The sequence below is a fragment of the Hemibagrus wyckioides genome, linkage group LG13, assembly GCF_019097595.1.
Source record: "Hemibagrus wyckioides isolate EC202008001 linkage group LG13, SWU_Hwy_1.0, whole genome shotgun sequence".
Classification (NCBI taxonomy): domain Eukaryota; kingdom Metazoa; phylum Chordata; class Actinopteri; order Siluriformes; family Bagridae; genus Hemibagrus; species Hemibagrus wyckioides.
Window position 1 is genome coordinate 15,751,198 of NC_080722.1, and position 24,095 is coordinate 15,775,292.

At 38.6% G+C, this 24,095-nt stretch overlaps 1 protein-coding gene across 2 annotated transcripts; it reads right to left on the reverse strand.

The window, feature by feature from the left end:
• Positions 1-2,858: 2,858 nt before the first annotated feature.
• shisa8b (shisa family member 8b) lies at positions 2,859-22,786 on the reverse strand. Of its 2 annotated transcripts, none has more exons than XM_058405823.1 (4): positions 21,584-22,786; positions 15,249-15,370; positions 9,103-9,219; positions 2,859-6,938 (listed from the first exon to the last, which is right to left on the reverse strand). In XM_058405823.1, the coding sequence occupies exons 1-4, from the start codon at positions 22,135-22,137 to the stop codon at positions 6,466-6,468; spliced, it is 1,266 nt and encodes a 421-aa protein (XP_058261806.1). In that variant the 5' UTR covers positions 22,138-22,786; the 3' UTR covers positions 2,859-6,465. The 2 variants fall into 2 exon arrangements, with proteins under 2 accessions (XP_058261806.1, XP_058261805.1); XM_058405822.1 differs by having other exon boundaries at positions 2,859-6,941.
• Positions 22,787-24,095: the final 1,309 nt, after the last annotated feature.

The following is a 24,095-nucleotide window of genomic DNA, read 5'->3' on the forward strand; positions in this document are numbered from 1 at the left end:
TGTGTTTTGGCTCCATGCTCTCCACCAGTTTTTCACATTGCTGTTGGGGAACTTTATACCACTCTTTTTGCAAAAAACACAAACAGCTCAGCTTTGCTTGATGGTTTGTGAACATCCATCTTCCTCTTGATGACATTCCAGAGGTTTTCAATAGGGTTCAAATCTGGAGATTGGGCAGTGGTCTCTTTTTTTTTTTTTCCAGAGCTTTATGTGTATTGTACTGTGGACATGGAAATCTGCGTACTAGCATACTAGCAAAATCTCAGAATGCCATGCTGAATACTTACATCAATTCTGTTCTCACATACTGTTTAATACAGCAGTGTGCAGTATAGTGTATATAACCTTAGTTCAGTTTTTAAAAGGAGTATTTCGGAGATATTAAGAAATTTCAAACTGTTTATACTGAATCATTTTATTCAGAAAATGACCGTGTAGTATACAAATAAGTGACTAATAACTTTTTATACTTTTTACACTAATAACTGTTCTTTTAAAACCATGATCAGCATATTTGTTATACATATATATGTATATATGTGTATATATATGTATATATGTGTGTGTGTGTATGTATATATATATATATATATATATATATATATATATTACACACACTATATTGCCAAAAGTATTCGCTCACCTGCCTTGACTTGCATATGAACTTAAGCGACATCCCATTCCTAATCCATAGGGTTCAATATGACGTCGGTCCACCCTTTGCAGCTATAACAGCTTCAACTCTTCTGGGAAGGCTGTCCACAAGGTTTAGGAGTGTGTTTATGGGAATTTTTGACCATTCTTCCAGAAGCGCATTTGTGAGGTCACACACTGATGTTGGACGAGAAGGCCTGGCTCTCAGTCTCCGCTCTAATTCATCCCAAAGGTGTTCTATCGGGTTGAGGTCAGGACTCTGTGCAGGCCAGTCAAGTTCATCCACACCAGACTCGGTCATCCATGTCTTTATGGACCTTGCTTTGTGCACTGGTGCACAGTCATGTTGGAAGAGGAAGGGGCCAGCTCCAAACTGTTCCCACAAAGTTGGGAGCATGGAATTGTCCAAAATGTCTTGGTATGCTGAAGCATTCAGAGTTCCTTTCACTGGAACTAAGGGGCCAAGCCCAGCTCCTGAAAAACAACCCCACACCATAATCCCCCCTCCACCAAACATTACACTTGGCACAATGCAGTCAGACAAGTACCGTTCTCCTGGCAACCGCCAAACCCAGACTCGTCCATCAGATTGCCAGATGGAGAAGCGCGATTCGTCACTCCAGAGAACGCGTCTCCACTGGCGGCGTGCTTTACACCACTGCATCCGACGCTTTGCATTGCACTTGGTGATGTATGGCTTGGATGCAGCTGCTCGGCCATGGAAACCCATTCCATGAAGCTCTCTGCGCACTGTTCTTGAGCTAATCTGAAGGCCACATGAAGTTTGGAGGTCTGTAGCGATTGACTCTGCAGAAAGTTGGTGACCTCTTCGCACTTCGCCTCAGCATCCGCTGACCCCGCTCCGTCAGTTTACGTGGCCTACCACTTCGTGGCTGAGTTGCTGTCGTTCCCAAACACTTCCACGTTCTTATAATACAGCTGACAGTTGACTGTGGAATATTTAGGAGCGAGGAAATTTCACGACTGGATTTGTTGCACAGGTGGCATCCTATCACAGTTCCACGCTGGAATTCACTGAGCTCCTGAGAGCGACCCATTCTTTCACAAATGTTTGTAAAAACAGTCTGCATGCCTAGGTGCTTGATTTTATACACCTGTGGCCATGGAAGTGATTGGAACACCTGATTCTGATTATTTGGATGGGTGAGCAAATACTTTTGGCAATATAGTGTATATATATATATATATATATATATTTTATCGTTCAGATTCTGCTCAGAAATGCTCAAACTGCTATATTCTACACTATGAATAAATGTCTGTAGTATTCAGACAGGTATTTAGGCATGGGTAGAGGGATTAGGCAGAGATCTGACCTTTTAAGAGCAAAATTGATTTTGTTACACGATTCACTGCACTGTGTGGTGCCCTTCTTTTGACATTTTCACACCAATTACTAAACTTTACCACAAAACCCCCTTGGAGTCTGTCTTTGTTTTTGTGGCATCACAAACATTTTCAACTTCTATCATTTCTAAATTGTCATGTCAGTACTGTCCTCCTCAAAGATCGCAGTGAAAATATTGTACCGCTATACATTACTACTTTGGCTAAATAGGGTTACATACAAGATTTTTTACACTTAATTGTCCTGAAAAGCCCTTTTAAATGAAATAATAATTTGTATATATAATAGTATATACATAACCGATACATTTGCAAATTTTACAGATACTCTTAAGGGACAAGTGGTTCTTCAATGGTTCATTTGGGGATCACTGGATTATTTAGGGCTTTTATCTTCGAAAAGGGGGATCTGCTTGGAAACCGGTTATAAAAAGGAAACACTCCCTCATAGGGTTCTAAAGACCACCTTTAAGGCTTCCCCCTAATGGACAACCAAAGGTTCTACATTTTCTATAAGTGTACAGTGCAATACATTAATACATGTACATACATCTCTTACAAAGTAGGTTTACAAATGTAGCGTAATATGTTATTCAAATGTTTTCCTCACAAATACAATGGTCATGTGTAGAATGATGAAATGTAAAATTAAGATTACAAAAGTGCACAAATGTCATGGTCACAGAGTTAGGTCTGAGCAAATGCTAATACTGGAGATTATTGGAAGCACTTCATATAATTTCTATACTCTGAATGCTACAAATATTTTAAAAATTGTCTGTATATATATATATATATATATATATATATATATATATATATATTATACACTACCAGTCAAAAGTTTGGACACACCTTCTAATTCCATGGTCTTTCCTGATGTTTCTTTCTTTCTACATTGCAAAACAATGCTGAAGGCGGCCGAAATACACAATAATCTCATTTGAACAGTTGATATTGAGATATGTGTGCTACTGATGCTCTGTAAAGCTTTCATAACGGCTCTAATCTGAGGTGCTGTTAATTGGTGATTTCTGAGGCTGGTAACTCTAAATGAACTTCTCCTCTGCAGCAGAGCTAAATTTTGGTCTTGCTTTACTGGGATGGTCTTCATGTGAGCCAGTTTTATCATGGTGCTTGATGGGTTTTGCAAATGCACTTGACAATACTGTTCTTGCAAGAACTATTCCAGAACACCTGACCTTCGTGTCTTAAAATAACAACTGACTGTTTTTTGTTGTCATTACATATGGATTACTTAAGTCCATGTGTGTTATTTCATAGTTTTGAAATCTCCAGTATTGTTCTAGAATGTAGAAAATAAATCCCTAAACAAAAAACATTGCATTAAAAGGTGTGTCCAAACTTTTGACTGGTAGTGTATATATACACATATATACTGATCAGGCATAACAAAATGAATCACACGTATTATCATGGCAAATTTGTTCTCAAAGTTGATGTGTTAGAAGCAGGAAAAATTGGCAAGCGTAAAGATTTGTGCAAGTTTGACAAGGGCCAAATTGTGATGGCTAGATGACTGTATCAGAGCATCTCCAAAACTGCAGCTCTTGTGGGGTGGTCTGGTCTGCAGTGGTCAGTAACTAACAAAATTATCTTTTATGTCCTGTAAGTCCTGTAAGAAGGCCCCACCTTGCAACTTACAGGACTTAAAGGTTCTGCTGCTAACATCTTGGTGCCAGATACCGAAGCACACCTTCAGGGATCTAGTTGGAGTCCATGCTTCGATGGGTCATGGCTGTTATTGGCAGCAAAAGCGACCAACACAATATTAGGCAAGTGGTCATAAAGTAATGCCTGATCAGCATATATATACACTACTCACAAAAAGTTAAGGATATTCAGCTTTCAGGTGAAATTTCAGGATGCACCTAAAATGCACTATAACCTTTACAGGTGAACTTAATTTGACCTTCTCTACACTTTTGAATGCACATGTCCAACTGTTCAGTGTTTCAGTACTTTTTACATAACTTGCTGTTCTCTAACAAGGTGCTTAACGGCAAAATTCACAACTGGTGTTTGATCCATGAATCGACCAATAAATTTTCTGGTTCGATTAGAATTGGTATTTAAACAGTCCTCTTCATCATGCTGTTCACATTTTGACATCATGAGACCAAGACGACACCTAACAATTGATCAACAGTACCTCGCTTCAAACAGGATGTTCTCAGAGAAAATGGGCACTGATCTTAGTGTGTCACAGAGTGTCATCAGCAGGTTGCGACAGAGATACAGAGAGACTGGAAGAGTCACAGAAAGGCATAGAAGTGGACGTCCTTTCGCCACATCCCACGTTGATGACTGCTTCATTGTGAACAGTGCCCTGCAGAACCGGATGATGAATGCCACTCAACTCCAGGCACATTTAAGGGAGGTGAGAGGCACCGAAGTGCCACGTCAGTCCATTCGAAACCGTTTACATCAGTGTGTTCTGCATGCTAGACGACCTGCAAGGGTACCTGACCACACCACCAGGCACAGGCATCGGGCCAGGGAGCATTTACGCTGGACGAGGGACCAGTGGGCCTCAGTGATGTTCTCTGATGAAAGTCGATTCTCACTGAGCAGAAATGATGGATGTCAACGATGTTGGAGACGTCAAGGAGAGCGCTATACATCAGCCACTGTTATGATGGCGTTACAGTCTGGGCGGGTGTGTCTACTCAATACAGAACTGCCCTACATCTTGTGAATGGTACAGTGACAAGCCAATACTACCTGAATAACATTAATCCAGTCATTGTGCCCCTGCATGAACAACACAGGCCTTATTTCACCTTCATGGACGACAATGCTCCAGCTCATCGAGGTTGCATCATTAGGGAACGGCTGCTGGAGGCTGGGGTACTTCAAATGGAGTGGCCTGCACTTTCTCCAGACCTGAATCCCATAGAAAACCTATGGGATCAGCTGAGTTGGCGTGTAGAGGCTCGTAACCCTGCACCCCAGAACCTCAGTGATCTGAGGGCTGCCCTTCAAGAAGAGTGGAATGCCATGCCTCAGCAGACAATAAGTTGACTCGTGAACAGCATGAGACGTCGCTGTCAAGCTGTAATTGTTGGTCAAGGGCACATGACAAATTATTGAGACATTGACATTTTTTGTTGTGGTATACCCACCACTGTTGTTGGCTTTTGTTTCAATAAATTGTTGGAGATGAGGAAATCATCATTGCATGCTTCTACTTAAATGCCCTACTTTCATAATATAATATCACTGTAGCGTGAACTTTTTACATTTTCCATAAATTTCACCCAAAAGCCAAATATCCTTAAATTTTTGTGAGTAGTGTATATATATATATATTGTACATAATCTGCTTGAAATGCAGCAACCTATGAGCTTTAACTTTATCTCATTACCAAATTCTCCCTAGATTCCAGGATCATCTTGAAAGATTCTTGTCCACCACAACAGGTGAGTTATTGTTGGTTTAGGGCAGAGAGATGCACTTGATCTACAAATCCCAGTAATAGACTGTTGATTTAAATGGTGAGAATGTGGTATTTAACACCGCAACATTTCACCATTTTACCTTGCATAAGTTGTATTTAATAATGGAGCAACATGATTCATCATTCATCATGTCCTTGCAAACTGAAATGTCACAGTTGCCAGAGGTCTGAAGAGATCTCTAAGCTAAAGTGTCATAAGCAATAAGCATATGGGAAAGAGATTTCACAGTTCCAGCTTATTTCTCTGGATCTCAACAAATGGAAATTGTAATTGGAGATGTCTCCCCTTGCTGAGAGCTGGATGTGAGATAACAGTTCAGGATCCTGCGACTCCGCATCACAGCGGGTTCTCAGTTGCTCCAGACTCCCATAAGGGGGAGCTGAGATAAAACTCAGAGAAAAGGAATTAGAGGTTACTGACTACTCTTGTATTAATTTAAGGTATGAATATAAGAGTTTCAGCACTGTCATTTTCTAATCATATGACCCAAGAAAACAAGGAGATCTGTCATTATAAGATCCACAGTGAATGTGTCTTTCTAGCTATCCTTAATTTTTGCGTCCCAGGCATACACCTCTGAAAGAGATGCTTACTTAAGTTTGGTGTTGGCTTCTGCCTGATGTTAGCTGACCAGATTAATTGTATCACTATATGGAACTTTTCTCAATAATGAATCTCCACATTTTTATCGCCTGTGGAGGTAGACCTAGGGCTGACGTGATGGTGGCAAAATCACTGTAGAGTTACTGTAGTCTTTGTGACCATTCTCAGGTTCTAGGCTGCTCACTTAACTCCCAGTTCTGTGTTTGTGGGATAGTGCGCTGTAGCAGAGAGGACCAGAGAACAGAGAATGAACTATTGAGGCTGGGGAAGCACAATGGAAGGCTAAGCAGCTGTGGTAAGAGAGCTATATCGATGGTTTGTGTGTGTGTGTAAATAAAATAAAACAGCTGCTGGCCCTTAGACAGTGACTTCTGTTTTGCTGTTGGTTTGAAAGTTCTTGTGTTTGTGAGGGTAGGGTGAGGATCCTTCATAGGACATGGGCTGTGAGAAAAGCTCAGGAAGCATCTCTATGCTGTATTGCCTTCTGCTGGAGTAGGATTGCCTGCGACCAGGGTGTCCAGGGTGTGAGGTCTGCCGATGGACGTGGCGGGGTACAGAGTCACATACAGTGAAGCTTGAGCTAAGATGTAATGGATTAGCGATGGTCTTTCGAAAGCAGCTCCTCTCAAGTTGCCTGGTTGGGATGGAAATGGAAAGAGCAGAGTGGACGTCATGGGAAGGCAGAGCTTCATGCACGTAGGGTTTTTCTTGATGAAAATAGGACTTGTCTTTTTGCTGTGCTGGGATGGGTTGAAATGGTGCAGGAAGAGTTTGGTACTGAGAGAAGTCCATGAGTGGATAGCTCTTATAGTAACCTCTGCTGGCAGTGTCTGCTATGAGAAACAGAGAGAGAGAGAGAGAGAGAGAGAGAGAGAGAGAAGTGTGCTTAAGAGAAATGGCCACAGTAATAATTGAGCAAAATTTCCTTGAGGTTTGAAATGAAATTATTGAAATTATGTCTAGGTGTAATATGGGCTTGAGGCAGAGTTACAAATAAAAAATATATTATTCCTGAGTGCAATAAACACATAAACACATGGAGCAGTGGTGTCATTACAGATTAGTGCATCAGTGCATTAAGGTCATTCCTCAGACACGAATTACCTCTCTCTACATGAAGAGTTGACCTGGAAGCTGCTCTCTGTCTCAACTCATTATGTTCTCAGTGTTTATTTGTTTGGGTTTTTCACTGTTGGGCTGGAAGTTTGCACATGCCAATAGACCGACTGACGTTACAGTGAACAATGAATGACTGAACTGAAAACTTGTAAATGGAACAGCTTTCCACATATTATAAAACCAGTTAATACACTAAACTTAGAGCAACTAATTTCCACTGTCCTACATACAGGATACAGGAGGCAACATGCACTACTCACATGCTTTCCTTATTTGCGTTAATTAAAAATTGTGTTTACCTGCCATGACATAATATATGATATCCTGTTATACACTCACTGAGCACTTTATTAGGAACACCTGTACACATACACATTTATGCAATAAGCTAATCAGCCAATTGTGTGGCAGCAGTGCATTTCATAAAATCACGTAGATACAGGCCAGCAACTTCAGATCACAGAAATGTAATCTCAATGATTTTGACTATGGCATGAATGGTGGTGCCAGACAGAATAGTTTAAGTATTTCTGTGAGTACTGACTCCTAGGATCTTCACACAACCGTCTCTAGTGTTTACCAGTGTCACTAATCCAGTGGGCTGCAGTTCTGCAGAAGGAAAAGCCTTGTTGATGAGAGAGGTCAACAGAGAATGGCAAGACTGGTTTGAGCTGACAGAAAGCCTACAGTGACTCAGATAATCCCTCTGTACAGAAAAGCATCTCAGAATGCACAACATGTCAAACCTTAAGATGGATCGGTTACAACAAGACCATGCCATGTCTGTCCACCAAGAGCAGAAAGTTAAAGCTGTATTGGGTACAGGCTCACCCAAATCCATACAGCTGAGGATTGAAAAAACCGTAGCCTGGTCAGATGAATCATGATTTCTGATGAAGCACAAAGTTGCTTGGGTCAGAATAGCCTACAGAATCCATAGACCCAACCTGCCGTGTGTCAGCAGTCCAGTCTGGTGGAGGTAGTCTAACGGTGTGGGGAATGTGTTTTTGATGTACTTTGGGCCCGTTAATACCAATCAAGAATTTTTTTCAGTATTCATCAGTATTCTTGCTGATCTTGTTCATCCCTTCATGTTACATATACAGTTAGCCATACTCTGGCTTCTTCAAGCTTCATAATGCACCAAGTCACAAAGCAAAAGTCATTTGAAATTGGTTTAATGAACATGACAATGAGTTCAGTGTTCTTCAGTGGCCTTCTGATCTGAATCCAATAGAACACTTCTGGGTTGTAGTAGTAGAAGATTCACAGCATGAAAGTGAAAAACGTTCAGGGATTGCATAACGCAATTCCTCTGATTTTTTATTACAGCATGGACCAGAATCTCAAAGCAATGTTTCAACATCTTGTGAAACACCAAGCCATGAAAAAAAGGAGGCTGTTTTTAGAGCAAATGGAGGCACTACTTTGTGTTAGTGTTACTATTAAAGTGTTCAGTGAGTGTAGCTCTCTGGTTCTTTTTGTGTCAGGGTGTAGTGCGGATTTCATGACAGTTATCAGCATAGTCATACTGGAACAAACTGAGCAGGATAAAGTGAATCATTTTCTCTGTTTCAGTTGTCTTGAGATTTGTTTTAAGTCTGTTTTATATAAATTGGAACCTGTAGCCAGTGACTGTACAAGCCCCAGGTTGTGGTGATACCCCTGACACAAATAATGCATCAAGCAAAAAATCTTTGAAAGGGTTTATATAATTCTGTGCTGCCTCAGAACGTTAACTCAAATGAATAAATGATAATTGAACTGCATGATAACCATCAAAGGGATTTGATTCAAATGTAAATAGCTCAGAAGCGATAGGATGAGGTTCTAGTAGTCCCTTGACTTCCAGACCATCTTCATTCAATCTCTTACCAACAGCCTTCAGTGAGGAATACTTGTTATGTGTGAGGCCAGGTAGACTGTTGTTGCTTTGTGGATGAGAGTGTCCAACCTTTGGGCTGAATGCTGTGTTGCTGAGGTGATATTGCTCTGGAATAGGAGAAAGCAAGAACAAATAAACAACTTTTAAAAAGGTTATATAATGTAATGGTTAGTGAAATTGATTATTTTTTCATTCAGTGTTGCAGACAAAAGTAGACGTTTTTGTGCTCCAACAGACCCATATTTTAACCCTCCTAATGGGCTGGTATAAACACCACAGGCAATGAGAACCACCTGGACACCATACAAGACCAGTCCAAGACCTCTTCAACTAAGTCATGAAATGATATAGAATTGATATAGATGTTTACGGCAGAGATAAAGCAACTGTGAAAAATACTTAGGCACCCTAATATTAATTATGTCTTAGATGTTTATTTTATGACTTATTTTGGGTCTGGGATTAGCTGCAAAACAAGCAGGTAGTGGCAAAGTCTCAAGAAAAACTGTGGTAGGTTCTTAAGAAAAACTCTCCAGCTATTTTCATTATAAAACTGCACAACGTGTACTTGAGATTACTGACGCATTTTAATATTACCTTTGTTTAGTGCTGTTTACTGCTACTTATAGTATATATTGTATTTTTGTGTAAAAACTTTTAAATGAATTATTTTTGATTGCATGTTTGCTTTGCAGCATTTCTTTACGTGTCTAAGATTTTTGCACAGCTTGTATTTCAGACCTCGCATACACTGTGGAATATATCTACTTAACAGGTACCAGGTCCTCCAGGAGATCATCTTGCATAGCTAGGGTAAGTCTCTAACTTCTAACTTGATTGCAACAATCACTCCAAACTGCATCTATTAATCCCTCTTTGACAGAGTTGATTGAGATCTGAATCCTGGCAGTGGGTCACGTAGGCCAGTACATGAGATTGCTCTCGGCCAAACTGATTTATGGATGGCTCTTTGCGTGGCACAGTTTGCGGTACTAGATGTGAATATCAAACCTGTGAAAACCCAAGAGACAAGAGAGTTTCAGAAGCTGGAAACCAGCAAGACCGAATGGACTGGCCAGGTAGCATCCTCAAATCACCACATCCAGGCTCATTAACTCTACAGGCTACATTACATGTAGAGTCATGTTCTTAGACCCCTAGCAGGCACTAAGTGCAACCCCATTTACCCCTTATTAACAAGTTCAAGATTAAGATTTGAGAAAGTCAACCCCACTATAAAGCAGGGGTTCTAGCCAACATTGCCTTACAAAGACAGGCATTACAATTAAAGGTTCTACATGTCGGTCTCTCTTGACCACCTCAGGTTTTCTTGAGATGTATTCAGATGTCACCTCTTATAGCCTGAGTTATAAAATAAGTCTAATTTCAATAAGGCTTCTAATGGTGTTTTGTTAATTGAAGACATGTGATTAACAAAAGCCAGTTTTGCGCCGAGTAATGTAGCACAACCTATATGTTTTATTATTTATACCAGATGTACAAATGAACAAATGTACAGCAGTATAATCAATATATTTTTCATCCAGCTCTATTAGACAATATAGGTTAACTTTCCACCACTTTATTAAGTAGACCTGCCTTGTACCGTATTTTGCCATATTAGTTACACCTACAGTTCTAGACAAATGTTACATTACAGGCAGCAGTTGCATACCTACATAGTGAATCATATGGTAGTTGTATCTAATACATTGGACAGTAAGTATATGTATTACATTAATATGAATGGGTATACTTGTCTTTTGCTATGAAGGTTATAAAACTCAATAAAATGATTGTTATAGACCGCATATTTTTGTCCTTCAGTAATTTGTGATATTCTATTTGGATTATGCCCTTTTGTGGGTTTGAATGTATGCACAGATCTAGGTTGAAGTGCTCTACTGGGTAAGTTTTTAGTTCAGCAGCATCTCTGAATGAGGACACAACAGCCTTACAGACTAAAAAAACATCACTGAGGAGATCACTGAACCATTTACAACTTCTGAATAAACAAATATTTACTTGTGGTCTTACCTAGTTATGTTTATAACAGTGTAATACTCAGTAAACCAACCAAATAGAGTAGATTAAAATTCTGTGCTAGTATTACAAGGTGTTACTCAAAAAACAGCGCAAATGCTAGGGACAGGTTTAAATCTGGTGCCTTTGCTGGTTTGAGGCACAATAGTGCTGTTTTGCTCTGCTTTTCTGCCATGTCATATTGACACAAATGTGGCACAGTCCACACTGAGAGCCCAGCCCCAGTCTGAATGGCCTACTTCCACACTTGGCTGGTAACATGGACAGGCCACTGATTCAATTAGTGAATGTTGGCTTCTGTTTTCCTTTATGTTTTCCATTGATCATTAGTCATGTCTCATTAAACATAGCACAATGTGTTGAGTAATGATCAATGTGCACAGTTCTTTTTCAGGGTTAACCTGCATCATGTATTCAGACACTCATTCTACCACTTCCTGTTGATGGCAAAGGAGAGATTATTTATCTTCTAACGGAAGGTTTACTAAAACCACAAGCGCATTCTTTAGTGCATCCAAAGTATTATTTACTTATTATTTAGACAGTCATTATGAAAACAGCACAGCAAAATAGTGGTGCAACGATGAGTTCAAGTTGAATAAAAGTTTATGCCTTTAGCATTAACATTTCTTTAAAACTAAACAGTTAGAGCTATAGCTTTTCTTTGTCTTTGTTAATGTCTTATTAGGTGCAAGTTTGATGTTTCCTTCAATTTACGATTCAATGATTTTTATATCAAGTAATTAATTGAATTAATCTACATACAAGGTATTTTGGTCTTTGTGAAACCTAATTTTGTTTTATACACCGCAGAACACTCTCTGGACAGAGCTGGAGTAGAAATTCATGCAATATCTGTAGCACTACCACAGCCATCCTCTGTTGCCATTGCCTCTCTGTTGCAGCCCCCTCCAGTGTTTGATAATGATGTAGGGTAAAAGTAAGGGCTAATTGGGGGTGGGGGGGTGGGGGGGGGATGTCAGACCAAAGCATGTCTTAGGAGCTGAGCCTTTTTCAATCCTTCAAAGTTCCATTAAGCTGCATCTAAGGAAATGTATGATTGTGCAATACAAAAACTAAAAATGTCATTATAAAGTGAACCGAAACTCTTTGTCCTGGTAGGTTAATGTTTGCTTTTTGTCTCATTTTCGCTTTTTTTTTTTTTTTTGTATTTTTCGCTACAAAATACTGTACTGTTATTATTATTATTAACACATGCACACATATATGCACACACACACACACACTGCATGTAAGCACATGCAGGATTAACTGCTTATAAGCTTATAAGGCAAATATTCAGCAAGTATTTCTTAGGGTTTAAATGTAAACTGAGTGGGACATTGTGTGTGTGCAGTAGTGATATGGAACAGAGAGACATGGTGTGTGTGTGTGTGTGTCTGTGTGTGCGTACATGCATGCACTATTGTGCATGATCACAGCCCTGAAGCTCTCAGACCCATCTGACATGGTCGTAATGGCACACTAACAGGTCCTCTGTGTACCAGAAAGACTGAGATGAGGAGCATATGGACACATGTGCATATATGTGCATGTGTGCATCAGGCCACCCCACATGTATGGATCATAGATGGATCATATTTGCACACTTATAAACATAAACATGAACTCAAGATCTCATTTTAAACACTCATTTAGTCTCATTTTAAAAATGCAATTGATGAGTAGATTATGTCTTATGCAAGTTTTTAAATTATTCATTACACTAAGGCAGACTGTCTAAAGCATTTCAAGAACATTCTTGCCTAGATCATTTCCAGGGTAATGATCACTGCATCAGATCAGACTGAGAGCACGTACCAGCTCCTAATGAAAGTGAGAGAGAAGAAATATCTATTGACTGACATCTATAAGTTTAGTATTTTCATATTACCTCAAATGTAGACTATATGGCTAAAAGGATGTGAACACCTGACAATCACCCCTACACACACAATCTCATATGTCGGTGTTCAACTTTTTCCACAAAGTTGGAAGCACTCAGTTGTATAGAATGCCTTTGTATGCTGTAGCATTACAATTCCCCTTTACTGGAATTAAAAGGTCCAATCGTGTTCCAGCAAAAATCCCCCTGTGTGAATTCTCCTGTGTGAAGTGACTCTTATAAAGACATGGTTGGACAAGGCTGGTATAGAAGAGACTTGAGATTGGACAGAACACTGACCTAAACCCCTCTGAACATCTCTAGGATGAAATGCAAAACTGCATGTGTGTCAGGCCTCCTCACCTAACATCAGTGCCTGACCTCACTAATGCTCTTGTGGCTGAATGAGCAAATCTGCAGTGATGGTTCCATTTACATGATTCTTCCACAATCCTAGTATATGGTGTTTTGGATTTTTCCATGCTGAGGGAAGTGATCAGGGAGATGTATACTGTTACTAAGCTTTGAAATACTGTGGAGAAATACTGGTTTTCTGTGGAGAGCTCGATAGAGACGGGGGGGGGGGGGGGATTGGGAGCAAGGAGCACAGAAAAGGAGAACATGGCTAAAGTAGAACATTGAGGGATGAAAGAAAGTTTACCTGGCAGGGAAGATGAAATGGGGCCAAGTAAAAAAGGGCAAAGAAGGAAAAGGGCTCCTGAAACAGTGGAACTTCATGAATAATATGTTAGTGGCAGATATTGCAGATATTATTGATTAGGTCTCTCATTTAAAAAATAAAAAAATATTGATAGTGTAGGATTTTTTAATCTCATATTTTATTCTCAAACAAAAATTCTTCTAGTTTTTGATGATGTAGCCCTGTCCAATTGAAAAACTATTATTATTATTATTATTATTATTATTATTATTAACATTGTGTGTGGTTTAAAGGCTGGTAATTTAGTTTGACAAAATCATCACTAAAGATGATGTCAGCTGTTCTTTCCAGTGAAATAACAGCCATCTGGGCCATCTTACCAGGTCATGTCTCTTTATAAAGACCTAGACATTATATAACCTGCAGGGTCTCTCCAACATGTCCAGTGCATGTGAGGCAGTGTAGCAGCCTGCTATTTCCATAATTTCTCATCTTTAACCCTTGCAAATTAAAGCCTTCATGGAGAGATGTCAGACTTTGTGAGCCCTCCTGTTACCTGTCAATTTCCCTGAGTAAGCTTCCTAAAATCCATGTGACAACAGCAGAGCTGCTTCTTGATCTTAAAGCCATTACTGGAGGAAACTAGAGGATATGCAGGAGGTGTGTACAGTCAGACTCACGTTAAAACCTCTGAGCACTGGAGAGCCATAGCTTAAATCCTTGCCATAATGAGGAGAGAATAATGTGCCTCTTAAGCACACTGCACAGCATTAATCCCACATCAAGACTGTTGGTCTTCCATTTCCAATTCCACCAAGTGCCACTTTCAGAAGCTCTGTTGAACATGATTGTATATGTGGATGAGTAAGAAAGGAGGTTTATTTAGGTTAGTAGGAGGAAGATAAAAAATTATGAAATGGGAATAAAAAGAGGAAAGTAAGCGAATTTGATGCCAGAAAGAGGAAATGGGTGGAGCACTAAGGATGAAATCATAACTCTTTCATACACACATTCCCCAAATATATGATAGACATGCACATGAGTAAAAGCTAAAAAGCTAAAAAGCCCAAGCTTCTTGCGGCACTGAAATGGGGACTCTCTTTCAATTTATTTGTATAGCGCTTTTAACAATGGAGAAAAGCTTTACAGAAATACATAAATTCTGCCTGCACTGGGGTGGATACATAGTTAAAGTAGTAGAGTCCACTGTTAGCTTATATTTGACTGTCCCAGTGAGGTCCTAAAAGAAAGAATTTAATCTGATATTAGCAGAAGTATCATCACCATCTAGCAGAAAAATCCAGACGTTCATTTTCTACACTTGACTTCGCCATCTGCACAGCTCAAAGCTCTACACCTAATACTAACTACTGACAAATATGCATCCATGTCAAATTTACTGATGAAAAGGTCACATGTATAGATGTACTACAGCCATACATCCATTTGTGCAAAAGAAGTCAAAACATTTCTGAGACCTTTTTTGTCTTTTGTGACCATGTTGATTACACATCAGATATGTAGACAGAAGGGCCTCAGTGTCTTACCACTGCAGCTGCGTAACATCCGAGCTGAAATACCATTGGCTCCAATGGTGCTGCTGCTGCTAATGGTCCCATCTCTAGGGCTCACATCTCCACCTGGCTGTTTCAGCAGCTCCTGCAGAGTCCTGCAAGGCAAAGATGGAAACATTGTTCACGCTTTAGAAATGTTTTTTTCACCCTTCATTTCTTTAAGGGTTCCCTGGATATTTAGAGGTTCTTAGTGTCCAAAACAACATTTGTGACATGGAAATTCTATGATTTCATATATTAATGACATATGGGTGAACCCAGAGGTCATATAACCCTTCCATATTTAAATACTTATTGAAGGTATATGTGTATGTGTGAGGGGATGGGGGGGGTCTTCCTTTAGTCTCCTCCTCAGGTGGCGAAATGCTGCTTTCTTGTGTTGGCTGCGGGTTTTGGGGGCATGAATAAGTTCATCCTATTTAGATTAGATGCATTCATCTTTAGATTGGCAGACAGAATGTTTCTGTAGACTTCTGAATTCATTCTGTTGCTACCATCAAGAGTTACACAATCAATAAAGATTAGTGAGCCTGTTCTAGAAGCAGCCATGCAAGCCCAAGCCATGACACTACCTCGTCCGTGTTTGAATGATAAGCTTATATGTTTTGGATCATGGGCAGATCCTTTATTTCTCCACATTTTGGCCTTTCATTACTTTGGTATAGGTTCATCATGGTTCCAGAGCCTTTGTGGCTCATCTTTATATTCTTTGCAACAAGAAACACAATTCAGTCATCTCAGTATTTTGGATCACTTGAAAAATTTAAACAAAAGACATCACATTACATCTAGATGTAAATATCAGGAAATGAAAGCTGAAATGTCTTCAGCATATAGCAAAAAAATAAGAATTGGCTTTGCTGTTCCAGTATTTTGGAAGGGACTGTATGCTCTTTCAAAGAACATCAGTGGCGCAGATACCCAAGTCCTTACTATGAGGAAAACAAGAAAAATGCTGGGTTGAAAACCCAGTCCTAAAACATGCATATGTAAGATATTTGATACTATTTCCTCTGGCACTGCTACATGCACGTGCATTCCCAGTGAGTACCCATGTACAACACGCCTTCTGGCTGGCGTAAGACCATGATGAGATCTAATGTGATTGCAGAGCAAAAGTGTGCTCCCCTACGCCAGAAACCGCCAATGGCAGTAGAGCAGTGAGGCACAAAACAAGGACAACAACATATCAGAGTGGCATGAGAGGACAATGATGCACAGCAATGATCTCACTTAAATAGTGAAGCATATTTCAGAAATGACAGAGAGGGCAGGAAAGGGAAAAGCATGGTGATATGGTATGTTCAGGTCAACCAGTGTGTTAATCTAGTGAGCTGTCACAATTTCAGCAAATCCTTCTGTTATAGACATGAAAGCTGACACATAATGACACACATTATCTGTCACAGATCTCATTTGGAAGCTGAGAATAATACTACCCTAGGCAGTGTGGAATTCACGGTTACTTAACCAGTGTGTGGAGTAAAAATATTTTTTCATTATCCTGATTTATGCAAATAAAAATAAAGTTTGGAGGCTAAACTTTCACCACTGCACAGTGTGCAGGGATTATTCTTTACTTATTTTACTTTGCTGTTTGTCAAACTAGAAGAAGATGAGCAATTTTGTTAGTGGGTCAGTTAGAAAAATTGTATGTATAATCATTTCCTTTCCTGTTTTTAAGGTATAACTGGATCACTGGAAGCTGCTGCTCCACTCTCTGAGGAATGCGCTAGCGGGTGAGAAGCTCAGATATATAAATTAGAGATGGCTAAATTATTATAAATCGTGTATAGGATTTTCAGTGGGTCTATTTCCATCTCCCACACCCCACACCCCCAATTAAATTTCTTGTCCTTCTGTGGTTATAACCCTCAACTATGAGAATATCTGACAGTTTTAGTTGCTTGTGTGATTTACAGCTTCTGCAGAATCTTCTTCTGCAGAAATTATTACTGTCAGTAATGAACTTCCTGTCATAGTTGAAGCAAATCAACACTACTAAAAGTAATAATTACAAATTATTGGCTCTGTAAATAAAATCATTTTCATCAAAGTTACTTTTTTCTTGAACCTTATTGTGCATGCAAGGTTCATCTGTTCTGAATTTGTACACACATTTTACTGTTAAATGCATGATTACATATTTCACTAGAAACAATACCATCTTAATTAAGGTTTCTTGCTTGTGAATGTTCAGACTGATACACAATTGAACATGATACTAATTGGTACTAATTATACAGTATAAGCACGGAGCAGAAGCAGCCATTTACAATCCCAATTTAGCTTCTCATCTGGGTGAGCAATTTTGGTTAAAATTAAAAAATGAATCAAGTATCAAAGAGGAATACACTTGCTCTGGTTTAAAAAATATAGTGTAGAAATCAAGCTTCAACATATTTGCTTAGACGGTTTTATATGGTCTGCTTTGACTCTCTATTTATCTATTAAACTCTCAAATGCCCCAATACCTCTCTCCTGCTCTGTCTAATCTGTCCAGCAGAGCATGAGCATATCTGAAAAAATCCTTTACCACCATTCTTTACACATCCTTGTAACAGCACTATCAAAAAAGTCAACCTCCTTTGCACTCTCTCCTAGACTAATATACATAATCATAATGTGAACAATTTAAAGACCACTCACCCGCATTGAAATCCATCTCAATGTCTATTAGAATAAAAAAATATTCCTATTATTCTGTGACATGGCTATTGTCTCATTAAGTTTCAATGACCCTCAAATGTGTAAGGTCAGTCTAAGAATTACAGACTGTGCAGTGCTTTGCATATACAGTACCTCCACCTATTCCACTATTTGCAGTGTTACAACATGGAAATGAAATAGACCTAATTAGCATTGCATATTTACAAATAAAAAATATAAAATTCACCACCATCACTGAAACATCCGTAAATTGGTTCCGTTGGAAATGGAACATAACATACTTCAATGGAGAGCACTTGTGTGCAATTAAAATATTCCATAAACTTAATATGAATACACCAGCGTCTCTGAGACTATCAAAACAAGTCCAGGATATAGTTCTATCAGTCTATCAGTCAGGCTTTGGTTATACTAATTAAATCCATTATTAAAATATATAAAAAGAATAATGCACAACCATGATTCTGTAAAAAGAAGGCTGTCCACCAAAAAGTCAGTGGCTGGGTAACAAGGGAATTAGTCAGGGAAGCAGCCAAAATGAAAAACAGTATCTGAAGGAGCTGGAGAAATCCACAGCTCAAACATTTCACAAAGCTGGCCTTTGTGGAAAAATGGTGAGAATAAAACCATTGAAAAAAGGTCATATGTAATACTATTTGCAGTTTGTCTGTGACACAGCATACAAAATAAGACCAAACTGCACACAGTTGCTGCTCATCACCCTGAGAACACCATCAACACCATGAAATATCTACAATACAATGCCATCAACACCATGCTTTACTGTGGAGATACTTTTCATCAGTAGGGACTTGTCACGGTTGAAGACAAATTGGATGGAGCCATTTCATTTTTCAAGGAAGAAATCCTGGTCTGGTCTACAAGAAAACAACCCTAAAGATACTGACAAAACTGAAGGGGTTCAAAAACAAGAATCTGAATTTGTTAGAATGGCCCATTTTAACCCAGACCTCAATCTGTCTGTAGCATGTGTTGAAAAATTGCTGTACACCAGTGGTCTCAATGAAATTTGACAAAGCTTACCAATTTTGCCAAAAAGAATGGGTAAAAAAGCTGAAACACTTTCCCGAGGACAAAGATGGTTCTATACGGTATTGACCCGGGGGTGTATACTTACACAACCAACATTTTTTTGCTTGTTTATTTAATTAACATTTGTTTAATAAAAATAATTTTCTTGAAATATTTGACTACAAAATATAGAACAGTTGAAGGGATGGTGACTGCCTATGCACTGTATAACAGAAACATTCCAAGACTGTGGACGTTATTTGAATCTATAGATTTAATGTGCACTGTGTCCATTAATCATGATCATTAAATAGAGCAGACATTACTGTGTCTGTTTCCGGGCCCCCTTAGGCTACTCTGCAAAAAGGGTCAGGTGTAAAGCCATGCAGAGTTTCAGAGGCATAAAAAATCCTAAACGTCATTCTACTGATGTGCAAGGTTTTGTCAGTGAACGTGGAGCATTGTATTGCCACGAGACTACTCAGGGTGCCTGAAGAGGTTAGGAAAGAGGCATGGGTAGGCAGGGGGCCAGAAGGATGAAAATGTCAATGCTCACCCACCATGACTCAGCCAAGCAGGAGACGATACACTTTCCAAATCAGAGAGACAGATACACCTCTAAACACCTGGACCCTCAGTCACACACACATTGAAGAGATGAGCCAGCCATGTCCATATATGTCAAATGTATTTGGGCAGTTTTTGAACAATAAGTGATTGGAAGGGTCTAATAGGTGACATACAAACCTGGGGCTACGAAGAGAAAACAGAGGATATTTTCTCATTTTCAGAACAGACATGTTCCCCATGTGCTACACGTAATCAGTAAGAGAGTGAACAGAATTAAGCTCCATGATTCATGCACATCCTCTGCTTTTCACACATCCATTGAAATATTATTATTATTATTATTATTATTATTATTGTTGTTGTTGTTGTTGTTGTTGTTATAGAAAATCATATATTAATCTATATAACCTACATTATGTAAACATATATTATACATAATTACAGAAGCAATTACAGATGGCTTATTGTACAACAAACAATAATGTCCCTGACTGTAGAACATGATGCAGATTGAATTTTGACTCACCTTATCACCTAAATGTTTAAATTACTCTATACCACCTTAACCTTTTATGCTAAAATTCCCTCAAACTGCACTAAGATCACACAAGGAAGCAATATTTACATGGTAGTTGACAGGGTTTTGTGGTTTGTGCTCTCTCTCTCTCTCTCTCTCTCTCTCTCTCTCTATATATATATATATATATATATATATATATATATATATATGTATATATATATATATATATATGTATATATATATATACATGTATATATATATATATATATATATATGTATATACATATATATATATATATATATATATATATATATATATATGTATATATATATATATATATATATATATATATATATATATATATATATATATATATTACAAAATGAATTACAAAAATGTAACAAAATACTTAAGTAGCTAACAAAAAACCTTGTATACACTGTTGGCTTGTTGTGTAGAAGCTACTAGGCTTATATAGAGCACAAAGAGACAGAGTGGATTGTGACAAAACATACACACAGAGTGGCAAACAAGCAAAGGGAGTGAAAGCAAGAGTTTATTCTTCATGCAGTGTGTCAGCCGTAAAGAGGAGTTAATCTCAGGAGCAGTGATCGGCATGTCAGTAATGCTCTGTTTTAAGGAGATATAAAATTTTTTTTTAAAAAGTACCAAATTTTAGGAAAATTTCTTTCTCACCACAAAATGTCACCTACTTTTAAAGGGCTTTTACATAATTAGTGCAGCATTGGGAAGGCAAGGGAAGAGGGCACACTTGTAAATTGCTTTTTGCTTTATGATTCTTGACAGGTCATTTGATATTCAGAGTGTTCTTGAATATTCAAAATAAGGGCAAAAGAATTTGCAAAGGATTGACTGGATGAGAGATATTTAGTACTGTAGTGTCTAAGAGTGTGTTAAATGACTAGGAGCCCTAAAAGACATAAGCAAATGTAAAATGATTCAGTAAACAATTCAGAGGGTAGGAGTCTGTTCTTCTAATCTATTATTAATTGTAAACACTCAATATTGACAAAATCCCCCTTTAAAATTGTATCCATTTTTTATTGCACATACCAGGATGGTACAAAATCTGAATTTTTTATAGTATACTTTTCTGCTTCCCTTTACTAAAATGTGGGTGGCATCTTTCAAAACCTTCATCAACTATAACATTTAACTGATGAGTCCATGTGGACAGATTGAGCTTTTAGGGCTTATGAGAGAATAAATAATAGTACAAAATTCCTCTGAAAGGTCTTTAGGAAATAATATTTTTCCTAATAGTATTTGTGGTCTATGGTTAATATGTGGTGAAATTTTATTATTATGTATTTTATAAATTTATTCTGACATTTGATAATTTATGACCTCAATTTATTACTTTAAATTTAAGACTAAAACAAACATTATAATAAAACAATCATTTTTGTAGGCCCTCCCTATAACTGGGCACTGTAGTATAATGTAGTGTAATGTGGTAATAAGCACTTTCACTTATATAGCTTTTAAACTCACCTTGAGCTGGTGATGTCATTTTGACCACCTCGTCTTCTCTCCAGACCCAACTTGGTGAAGATGCCTACCAAAACCATGATGGCCACCACACCACAGATTATGTAGACAATCATTTGTGTGCGGTCCCTCTCATGCTCTGACTGTACCTCAGTGATAGTTGCCACAGGTTTACCTGTGTTGGCCCAGATTGGCGTATCGTAGTTGGAGCATGAGGTCTGGTCCAGACGTTGCTGACGGAACTGGCAGCAGAACCGGTAAAAGCAGGTACCACAGCAGTACAGGAAGATACCGGCATTGCAATTAAATGGTGGGTCCCACTGACCCATCACATCATAATAGCCCTGGCAGCGGGTACCTGTGGGTGGGACTGTTTCGTCCACTATTTCTCCTGCAGGTGAGTTAAGTATTAGAGCTCCCTCTGATGTCATGGTGGGATCAGCTGTCCGATTGGTCAGCTGCATGTCCATCTCTGTAATCGCCTCATCCTGGGCCTGTGAGGCGCATCCAAGTAAAGCAGCCAGGACAACATGGAGTAGAAAAGATGGGCTAACCATGGTGCTCTAAATACTTATTAAGGTCTATAAGACTGCTCCAGTTTGATGACAAATATTTTTTAAGCAAGCATTGAACTTTGAGCAGAAAATTATTTAACTAACTTGAATTATAAAGATGTCCATTATTTAACTAATTAATTAAATTAACTAATTTACTGTTTATGTCTAGAGCATATACCAGTTTGTTAAAACATGAAACAAATGTACAAGTTATACTCTAGAACATTTGTAAAAAAAAAAAAAAATCAGACCAATAGAAATCATATTTTACCTCTGTCTTAATAAAGAAAAACATTAAACACAGATCTTTGGAGATTTTCTGCTTTCCCTCGCTCCTGCTTCTTATCAGTCAATAATTTCCAGCATTGTATTAGTCAGTCTGGTCAAAAGAGCTGACCTGTACATCCAAGCAGTTTCATTTCAGTTTGTGCCTGAAAATGAGCAATTAGTTGTTCCTTTATGAAGCGCTGTTTCTCCTTTTTTGCTAAAGAGTTCACGGCAGGTGTTTTATAGCAATCCGACATACTCCACTCAGAGCCCAGACTTAAAGTTCCATGAAAAGCAACAGTTCAGGACTGAGATGAAATCCCTCCTCTCTGCCTGAACCCCTCTCTCAACTCTGAGAGAGAGAGAGGGAGAGAGAGAGAGGGAGAGGAGAGAGGTAGGGGGAGGGGATTATATTAACTACCCAGCTGCTGCTCACTAAAACGGGTAAAGAATGGATATAATATTATATATAAGGACATCACAATTGTAAAAATAGCTTTATGAAGCAAAAACCTATTTCTATTTTTAATACCGGCATAATTGTGTATATTTGCACAAAAGTGCCACTAAGTGTACGTTAGCAAGGGAAGAGGGATGGAAGGGATGAGAGAATTATAGCAGCTGAGGTTGCATACTATAGTGTAGCATATAGTGAATTTTCTTCTTCCCAAACCTGTCACTGTAAACTGTCCTAAAGGTGCAGGATGGAGATAAATACATGACAGTTTAAATACATGTGTGTGTGACTGCATGAATAAATCCAAGGTTTCCATTCCCAAATCCTCTTCATGCATTTGCAAAATCCATACCTGTCCAAGCCCTGTTATGGCTGCCAAGAGTCCCCCACCCACTGTCCATCAACAGTCCTAAAGATTCATAAACATTCTGCAGATTGAAGATGGAAAAAGGTGTCAAAAGTGGAGGCTTGTGTATAAAGGTCTATCATTTAATCTCTTATGCCATTGGGAATGAACTAAGGCTACATTCATGCAGCAAGAAAAAGTGGCCCAAATCTTAGCTTTTCTTCAAATGTGACACAGATTTTTACTTGTATGGCCGTGTGCCCAGCCAAAAACACAATGTGTCTGACATTTTCATTTCTGATTTGGGCCACTTTCATATATGGTACTGAAATCTGGTATGTGGCAATGTGACCTCTGTCTAAACGGGCAGATCAGAATTCATGTGACTTTTACGTCAATCCAACTCACCATTCGCCATAATCTCATGCTAAAAGTTAATTTTGTGGAAGGAAAAATGGAGGATAACAGTGAAAGAGGATTGCAGTGTTAACGTAGTAAGGCTTCATAAACATTTGGGGTAATATTGCTGTACAAGCAAAATTAAATGGCATGAATAAGAAATGGCTGAAGAAAGCCCTAGGAGAACCTGCGATGCCAAAGGAAAGTTAAAATTTAAAAGCAAAATGTAAAGAAATTAAAGGTGAAAATAAAAGAATTTTGGCCATGCCTTGCTCCTTTTGAGACAGTTTAGGAACATAATCTGTTCAGGCTAATGTCAGATACATGCCTCAGTGAAAACATAATGTGAACAGCCTAACAAAAAAAATCGGATTTTTGTCGGTAAATTAGATTTGGGAGACTTTTGTCTGCTGCATTAATGTAGCCTTAATGTTTTATTGATCAATTTAACAAAGCACAAGTCTACTGATTGTAATAGTATTTCTCAAA